General features: G+C 41.0%; 1 protein-coding gene across 1 annotated transcript in view; it reads left to right on the top strand.

Annotated features, from left to right (window-relative positions):
* Positions 1-8,477: 8,477 nt before the first annotated feature.
* Positions 8,478-10,057, top strand: part of tmem104 (transmembrane protein 104) — a gene marked incomplete at its 5' end in the record, with an annotated part of 48,621 nt that continues 47,041 nt past the window's right edge. The window contains 1 exon segment of the mRNA XM_035654832.1: positions 8,478-8,577. Within this exon segment, the coding sequence (XP_035510725.1) occupies positions 8,478-8,577 (100 nt within the window).

The raw sequence follows: 10,057 nt of genomic DNA, 5'->3' as shown, positions 1-10,057 counted from the left end.
AGAACATCATTGTATTCAGGTTCGTCGATGGCGTCATATCCCTTTGTGCTGCTCAGCGTTGTGGTTGTCTGCCAGACTGTCACACATTGACGTTTATCCAGTCTGAAGCCACATTTTACCATCCACTGTTAGATCTTGGTGCTTTTTAACTCTAGATTTGAACCCGGATGAATGATTTTATCATCGGATCTTAAGTAATCAGACGAACCAAGCTGAGCTACGAGTCAGCACAGCTCGCTCGCAGCCTCCCGGACGTCCTTTGTCTGTCCAACAGCGTTGGAGAAGACAGTATGTTAAGGTGGACACTTTATTCCGTTTGTTTTTTTAATCAGCAGTTTGTTTTGTTGGAGGGAGGAGACCTCTGTGGATAATGGCTCCGTAGAAACCTCGACTAACATGAACACTGAAGGAATCTAACGGGAGAAGATGACGCAATGAAGACCAGTGGTGGTGAAGAACAACAACTCATGATCCACGCTGCTTCACGTATAATCATTAACCTCCTTCTGTTATTTTTTGGATGTTGAGAGAGCCTCTGTGCAGGAATGACATGTTGTACATGCAGTGTGATACAAAACACACAACATCCGTGTCACCTTCTTTTGAGCCAGCACAGACATGGAGGCAATGAGAACGTTGCGAATTGGGTCTTTAGGGGGAAAAACTCCAGCAACCCAACAATTGTTGCAAAACTATACTTCTACGAATTCATCGTAGAGCAAGAGCCCTGCTTTAATCAGAGATATCGAAATAGAGCTCCTGCGCAGCTGGCAGTCGGCACAACTCTCAGCATATGTCTTTTATCGAATTATAGAAGAGGTCTCTCTCTCCCCTCTCTCTCTCACCTCGCTTTGTCTACCTCTCTCGCCCAGCCACTCCCCCAGCTCCTCCTCCTCTTCCTCCTCCCTCGCCTGCCCGCATTACGCCGACCGGCTCTTCTTAAGCAGCTGCGAGTGACTCAACAGTCTGCGTTGTCCCTGTTGTCGCAGGAATAAAGGAACAACAAAAGGTCAAAGCTCTGACAACATCATCTGTGCTGACATGTGCTGTCCTTCAGCATTTCGACACTAGGTGGAGCACTCGGTGCGCACACACAGTCTGACACACACCCGCTCGGCTCATGTTCACACCCACACGTGTGAACGCACTCATGCGTGCCGTTGTGCAGCTCATGCTGTTAAAGCTGCAGTGTGCTTCCATCCATTCAGCTTGTTGTCACTCAGCTCGACTGTCCTGTCTGTTAAAGGTGAGGAACTGAAAATAAAATAAGTCTTTGCTGATGACCTTTCCCACCATGAAGCAGACCGTGTGCAGGTGTGGCACGTGGAGGTATTGATTGGTTATAAGGACATGAGTTTTCTCTCCTCTTCTCTCCCCCTCTGCACGCTGTGGGAAAGCTGCCCAGTGACTCTAATCAGAAATGAATTAGATAGGCACGAGTCCCAGCACATGCTGAACGAGGAAAGGGGAAACGCAGCTCTTTTGTCTATCCTGACAGCACCGACCTGCTCACTTTCTACTGGCTTTCTGGAGTTTTCATACGTTTGTGTGTGAGCTTGTGTGTGAGCTTGTGTGTGAGCTTCCTTTTTGTATATAAATGAATAAATGTAGCAGACCAAGCAAGGTTAGATATTGGTACCAGTGTGATAGGAGTTGTACTAATTAGGGGTTGTGGTTCAGATCGGATTAAGGTTTTTAGTCATGGATTGGATCATTTTTCACATCATGCCTGATCGAACGGCCACACTGGAAGGCTGTTGTGAAAAAAGAATTGTGACTGAAATCGTGACTTTTTTAGGGCAGAAATACTGTTGACTGTCCGAAGTGTGCAGACAGAGAAGAAATGACACAAAGTTTTTCTGTAAAAAGCTGAAATGGGTCAACGACTGTTAATATTCCCACCCAAATAAAGTCTATGTGGGAAACGCTGAGGATAAAGGTTGTGACCTGTCCTTTGAAAAAAAACAAAAAACAAAGCATCTGGATACTGATTTGAACGGTTGAAGCTTCAAACAGCCCTAATATCATTTAAAGAGAGACATGAAAATATCTGTTATATTTGTCTCTCTTGGAATGCGTTCATAGACTTTCACTCAGTTGTTCATGTTAAAAGTAACAGATCAAATGAAAATGAAACCCAGGTCCTTGTTTCACCTCCACGTACTGACTTCAGTTTTAGAAAGTTACAGAAATGGTCGGGCACAGCTACTCCTAATCCTAAAAGATGCTATTTGAACATCTGATGCTGCAGCTGATACAGTGAGCTCAAAGCTGAAGCAATCAGACGGTTCATTTGCAGCTTTTCTTTGCAATATTAAATTCAATATTTTTGGACTGTTGGACTCTGAATAGATCAAACAATCGGTTAATCAAATCTCAAAATCTATATCCCAAATTATTTTCTTAGTCCAGAATGATTCGACTCTTCTAGAGATGTTCTTCACTGATAATTTTGTCGTTGGACTTCATTAACGTTAGAATAAATGTAGACTCGGTGGCAGGTGAGAGCAGTAAAAGAAAGGACACACTATGTTCTGTAGCTCGCCACTTAACTCTGGATGACCTCTGAATGCTCAGACTAATGATAATTTATGTAAAAACATGCTGAAGACTGGTACAACTGAAACTTACAGGTCACTGGAGGCCTGAATGTAGGTGCCATGCTAAACATCTGAACTCCTTATCCCTGTGTGAGTTTATGTTTCGCCCTTTGTCAATACTAAGGATGGATGTGGATGTTTAATTACTGTTTTATCTAATGGCACCATTTCATTAGGCTTGTTTGGTACGATTTATTTTGCGTAATAAATCGATTAATTTGTTGACAATTGAGTATTTTATTTAAGTATTCTTTGTTTTTTACCGTTGTAAATTAAATATATTTGGGTTTTGGGTTGTTTATCAGACAAAGCAAGTAACTTCAGTACATCAACCTGGGCTCAGTGTGTAGGATTTAGTGGCATCTAGTGGTGTAGTTGCAAATGAATACTCCCTCGCTTCACCCTCCCCTTCTACGGTGGCCGTGAAAAACACAAAAAACATGAACGCCCTGTCTAGAGGTTCAACATGCCTGCCTTTAAGGTAACTAAAACACATTGATTCTTATTCTCAGGTCATTATACACTCATGAAAACATAGTCACTGTATACCTCACACCATCATTCCATTTCTGCAATAGATCCTGTCTAAATGTTACACACTGGACCTTTTAATGGATTAATTAAGATAATAATCAGGAGATTAATGAAAGTCACGGTTAGTATGCTTTTTGGTCAGTGTGTGTTCAGATTATATTAAATAAGTCTAAACACACAATCAATTAGGAGCTATTTATTTACATTTAGAGTGCTTGCAATTATCCCAAAATGCCTGAAATTGTATATCTCAGTCCTCTTCCAAGCAAATGGCTGTGTAGTTTGTTAGAAGTGACAACTTAATTCAAACCAACTGCAAGAAACAAACCCTAAATTGTAGGGGATTATGGGTGTGAAGGGACAGATGTTGATGTCTGATAACCAGTAGTTACTCTTCCTTGGAAAGCGGAGCAAAAAACTAAATCAACCGAGGGCAAACAGTTTGAACTGATGGCTCTTTCTTCATACGTTCAAGGAGCTAAATAGCAACAAAACAAAAAAAAACTGTAAACGAGTCCATCAAGTTACAGAACGATAGTTTTAAAATCACTTACCGTCTCTTCACAGATGATAAACTGTTGCACACTGTGATTGTGATTGCACACTGTCTGTCCTGCACCTTTTGCAGACAATTAAAAAGCATCTCTCCTGCTGTCGTAGAGGCACTCTTGGAGGGCATTGACTTCCTCCTGGACTGAAATTGACGTGGCAGCAGCAGTAAGGCAGGCTTGGAATAAGGCCATGGGTATCGTATCAGCCTGACCTGCAGCCACTGACAGGAATGTTGATGGGGGGCTGGTTTATCTGCTCCACTGTGGAAAGGTGTTACTATAACCTTCACATTGATGATTTGAAAGTTGATTAGAAGACGACTTTGGCTAAAGTCACAAAGAGAGAGAGAGAGAGAGAGACTAACGTAGCGCTGTCCTTGCATCAGCATCTTGTCTCAGCCTTTCTTACCTCTGTGATGTGATGTGGAGGTTTACGTGGCGGCTGTGCAAACAGCAGGATTGTTTCTTCAACGTGAGCCGCCCTTCCCCTGACATACGCAGCATCATGGTGGGGAATACTAATTTACTCCACTGTAACCCGGGCTTCTGTCTTTAATGAGAGCCAAACATGGGCACCTCGATTTTTAATACTTCAGTGACTTTTACTTAAATGTCATACTTGAGCATTGAGAGCACCGGCAAAATGAAAAGTGCCCGAGCCAGTGGGAAGATAAATGGACGTGTTTGCTTCAGCTTGCAGACCAATGATTTTCTATAAGGCACCACTACAGTAGTTTCCTGTGTCAGCTCGGTAAGAGATGCACTTTAATTTCAGGGAGTTTGTTATAATGGTTAACTGTGATCAACCCAACAGATAGATATTGCAAGTTGAGTCCCGGGAACGAAGCTCACTCCACGAAAGCTTGATTTGTTTTTCAAAATGAGACCAAGTAAAGCCTGTTATGTTGTAACTTAGTTGTTCAGATCTCGACTCTGTTTACTGTTGATTAGAGGCATATGTGGCGCTCTGGAGGAGACAGTAATAGAAGTAGCTCAGATTTTGTAAGACTCATGCTTGCAGGAAGCTGATTTCTGGGTTAAAGCAGTAGAAACTAGATGCTATCGCCTTTTTTGAGTCACTGTTGATACAAGTAAAGATGTTCTTGTATAATTTCTTCCTTCCCGATACCAATTTCAAAACCTGAATTTTGCTTACTGGCCAGTACTGAGTACCAAAACCACTGCCTGAAATGGGCAGGTGCTCACAAGTACTGAGTCCAAACAACGTCAGATTTTTAGCCTCCTGAGGCATTTTTTTAGGGGTAGACAATAAAAGTCAGGAAATAATAGTTTTAAAATCACTACTTTGATGCTTTGATGCCCCAAACCCACCCTAGCAAGTTCAGTTTTTGGACCTTGGTATTTCTAAAACCCTGCATGCAGTAATGCTGGTGAGGTAAACGCCTGCGTGCCTGCGTCTCTGTATAAACACATAGCTAGCTTACTGCTAAGAAAACAGCACTAAAGATGTCCTTGTTAAAAGGATTAAAAAAGGTTACTGACACCTTTCATGTTCCAGTTGAAGCACTGACCGAAACCCTTCTTCAGAGTGGGGCGGGTCATGACTTTGCTACCCTCGCTGATACCTGATAGTTATTGCTGCGTATTTTCCCTTTTGCTACTGACAGATGTGCACTTGTATGATTTGAATTTCTCACTCCTGAGGTGTTACCTAGGTAATGCAGTCACGATAAGATTGCTGTCTGTTTGATAAATTGTCATGCAGACAGATTAGTAGTTTTATTGTTACTGTGTACTGACAAAGAAATTCTGTTCTGACATAGAAGTTGTGTTGACAAAGTAGACCTAAATTGGTCCTTTCTTACTCTGTGCTGTCCTATTCACTTATTTTTAGACACAGTTTGTTAATGGTGTGGTGTTGCCTCCAGGGGCCGGCTCAATTTAGATTTGATTTGTGAAAGTCTGTCATCTCAGTTTCACACACAAGAAGTTAAATTTAAATATAAGGAGAGAACGATTAATGAGGGAAAATTCAAAGTTAAAGTTCACTTTTCATGCTCTTCAGTGTGACAGCGGCACGTTCTGATGACTTATTTGTGACCATAAAATTCACTTTAGAATTTTAGAAATTTACTTGAGACAGACTTCTTATAATAGGATATTAAAATAACGTATTTTACATTCCTGTTACGTAATGTACAGTATTAAAATCCCCACTGTTAAACCTGTATAAGGTAATAAAAGTGCCTTCCCATATTATGCACATAACTAAATATTGGCTGTTTTTATTTTTTTTTTCTGTGTAGCTGCTCACAGAGGTTGTCAGGCTCTGCTGTCAGTCAGAAGTACAGTGATGATGGATAGTGATGCGTTTCAGAGCTACATGAAAGACCGGGCTCCTACGTGAAGACCCATTTTGCAGCATTTTTTTTCCTGTGGCTCTGGGTAATTGGGAAATATTAGTTACAGTGCCGTGAAGGCCTGCATCCCCGTGGTCATGCAGCGCTCTCGCCTTGCTATCGCTTACTGACAGCGGCAGCAGAGTACAGTACGTCCTGTTTCTGCTATCTGCCACCGGTGCACTAATATGCCTCGTCCGACGTGGTGCCACAGGAGACATTACGCAGCGCAGCGAAGGACTTGTTTCTGCAGCGGACAATGTGAGAAATAAGACCGACAAAGAATTAATTAACCCTCAAACATATGCGTGTCCAATTTGAACTTGGACTATATTTTAATATTTCTGGCTGCTTGAGTCTGACCTGTATTTCATCAGTTGCTTCACTACAGAGCTGCTTATAATTAAAAATGATAAGAACCATACTTTCGATAACTAAAGGACAGACTAAAGGTCCAGTGTGTAGCATTTAGGAGGATCTATGGGCAGAAATGGGATATAATAATTATATGTATGTTTTCATATGTGTATAATCACCTGAAAACAAGAATTGTTGTTTGGTTACTTTAGAATGAGACGTTTTTATCTACAGAGGGAGCGGGAACTTTACTACGGAGGCCGCAATGTTGAACCGCCATGTTTCTACAGTAGGACATTGCCTGGAATTAAGTCATTTTCAGGGCAAGGCCACTTTGGTCTTTTGATAAATACAAATTTATTGGGGCTCCGCGACCGAAATGTAGGGCACCAAGACCAAAATTACAGAAGCTCAACCTTGATATAGGAGTGAAATGCAATATTAATGCAGCAATAATATTAATCCAAAAACATGTGTAATAGTAAAACACTGACTATTATACTGCAACCTGAGCTTATCTACATATCTTATGGCTGAGTGAAGGAACCAAACAGACGGGTAGTCTGTTAACGTTACACCAATGATGTTAACAACGTTAACTTTCTGAACTTCTCTGGTTACAAATATATTTGTGGGAGAAATCTGGTGCGACTGTTGATGTCCATTGTGATGACAATCAATTTAATTTAGAGTATGCAATGGTTGCAGTCTGCAATTACACAGTTAGATGCCACTAAATCCCAGATATTGATCCTTTAAGTCATTTTAAAACCTAAAATATCCAAACTCTCCAATTCCAACTACTTAAATGTGAGCATTTCCTGCTTTTGTAACTTGAACCTTCTTTGGGTTTTGGACTGTTAGTCAGTCTGAAGACATAACATTAGGCTCTATAATGGGCACATTTTTAAAAATGTATTGATGTCTCATATTTTTAGACCAAATGAAAACAATGCATTTTTGATATGACTCTGTCCAGTCTCTAATCTTAGTTTCTGATAGTGTTCGGAATCATTTAACTGCTTTTTACAACTAGATAAATGGTTGTTTATCAGGCTGCCAGTTCCTTATGTTTTTCACTTCTATCACGGCATTGATCGGCGCCATCAGCCTTTAATTCATAAAAGAATCAGTGTAGCCTGTGATGCTGTAAATCTGTCACTTTTTATTTCTTTTTAATGGACTCGGTGCTCTAATTTCCTTGTCAGTAATGAATTAGCTGAGGGGTCCAGTTGGACGGTTGAACCCCCTTCTGAGAATTCAAGAGCGTGATGGATGTGGGGCGCGCTGAGAGGATCTGTCTGCTGGTTAAAGCTCTCGATCTTGTCTTGGCAAAGGCAGCGGGGTCGGGCCTGCCAGTCGGTTGTGTGGATGAAAAGAAAAGGGCAGATGGTTAAGAGGTGGTCGCTGTGGAGAGTAAAGGCTGACGGGGAGAATTTCCTTCATGGTGTGATTAGTTTTTTTTAATTAACGCTATTAATATTTTTTTATTGGACCAATAAGATGCGGCTCTACTGTCCCAGAAAAGGGATGGAGAGATGAAATGAGCGGAGGTCTGGTTGAGAGTGCATTTTAATTGAGATGGCACCATAATGGTCACGTTTGACACACATCCATCAACTATATTTCATTATGAAGTGTTCAGACAGCTGATAAAGATGAAAAATGTGTTTACTTGTCACCTCCTGACCTCATGCTACTTTAAGAATCGGTTGTTTTTCTTCACATAGACCAGGGGCAACCTGTGGCCCTTATTTTCTCTTCAACTAATATGTGCATTTTGCGTTACTCCCTGACTTGGCGTCCTTTCCTCTATATTTTGCTCAATAGTGGAGGCTACAAGGGCTGACAACGAATATTCTAACTCTGATTTTATAATCGAAGTGCAAAACAAAACAAATATTCAGTTGTGAAAATGAAAAAGAAAGCAGCACCACCGCCACTCTCTCCATGGCCCTAACATATATATGTATGTATGTATATCATTTCTTTGATGGTAATGTTTGCTGCCAGACAGACTTTGCTCACATCTCTTCAGTCATTCATATGTTAATATTTAAATTTTTGTTTTTCAGTTGGCGTCAATATGTTCTACATCTGCATCATAGTCTACCTGTACGGAGACCTGGCCATCTACGCAGCAGCTGTGCCTATATCGCTAATGGAAGTTGCCTGGTAAGACCAATATACTTACTTTATCACATTCATTCTCAGGTTTATTGTGAAATAAAACTTAAATATAGATGGGTTTTATGGATGTTCTCCTTGAAGAACCTTTGGAACATTTGCTACTTTCCGTTTTTGGCAAGACAGAGCACCTCCAGACTTCATCTCATTGGCTCCTCTGCCCCCACACGTTGGTCCTATTGTCACCTTCTGAACTCGAGAATAAGACAATAAAGCTTCGCTGACATAAGCCTTTAGGCCTGGCGACCTCTTACTTACGCTGATGGCGTCTGAGTCATGTTGACCTGCTTCCAGACAGACTTTTATTGCAGCTCTGTTGGCCAGACTGGGTGAGAATAAGGTATTTAATATAGTTGGGGACTCTGCCCTCTCAGATCCTGGACCACAGAAATAGCCGTACCCTCTTCAGTGTAGTGATGATTTCAGGATGGTGACAGTTAAAGTTTCTGACAGTTATGTTTTAGATAGTTTCAGGCAGTTTTTTAAAAGTTTTAAAGGAAGTTTAACACATGATCTTTTACAAACTGCCACTATTTTATCTCAGTTGATTTTTCTGACTTTAGTGCTTTGAGATAACCAGAATAAACGTATTCATGCTGAGCCAGGTGACTTTGAAAACACAGTTTAGCTGTGTGTGAACACCAGTATCAAATGAATAAATTAACAATAATACAATCACAACAGTTGAAGTTGAAAAAGTCTGTTTTAATTGTTGTTGTGACAAAGCAGCCCTCTCTCCTCCTGCCCTTAGGCACAGCACACTGATGCTGTCTTATCGTATTAAATTCTCCTCCACTGTGGTCCAAACCTCGCCAACCTTCCAGCAAGAATAAATGTGAGATGTAACTGAGACTTCAAAAAGCAGTTTGCTTTGCCCGAAGGCACGAACTGCAGACTTCTTACTAGCATGGGGCAGAGTCACATGGTTATACTAGAGCTCGGTCTGTCACGCAACAGTGACGGGGGTTTGTGATTACTTTTAATTGTGTGTTCCCACCAAAAGCGAAGTGAATGTTGGCCCTTTTCTCTGATTTACAACGGTGGTATAAGCCTAAAATAAACAGATTTTGCTGTGATTTAATGTCAATAAACAGATCAAATAACTAGTCATGATGGCGATTTGTAAAAGGTCTGAATTCATGCTTTGTCTGATTTGTGCGCAAGACGACGAGCAAGCAACTTTTAAAATGCTTGTTTTCTAAACAGAGTTTTGTTGGGCTACGCTAAATTTAGTTCGTAGTAAAGTAAAAGTGATAGCTAGAATCAAGTAACAGACATATATTTTCAAACCAGGTAGTCTTCTTTTGTCTCTTACTTTTCTCAGAGCAATCTCCTTTTCTGTCCGGTCTCTGTATAAATATGAAGTAGTATAGAGCTCTGGGTGCACACACATGGATACAAGTGGGGGTGGCACCTACATGGCTCGCAGCAGACAGTTTGAGAGGAGAGAGTGAAGATAAATCCACTT

Source organism: Morone saxatilis, unplaced genomic scaffold (genome assembly GCF_004916995.1).
Source record: "Morone saxatilis isolate NCDOM2014 unplaced genomic scaffold, NCSU_SB_2.0 Contig14, whole genome shotgun sequence".
Taxonomy (NCBI): domain Eukaryota; kingdom Metazoa; phylum Chordata; class Actinopteri; family Moronidae; genus Morone; species Morone saxatilis.
This window is presented reverse-complemented; position numbering and strand designations above follow the sequence as displayed.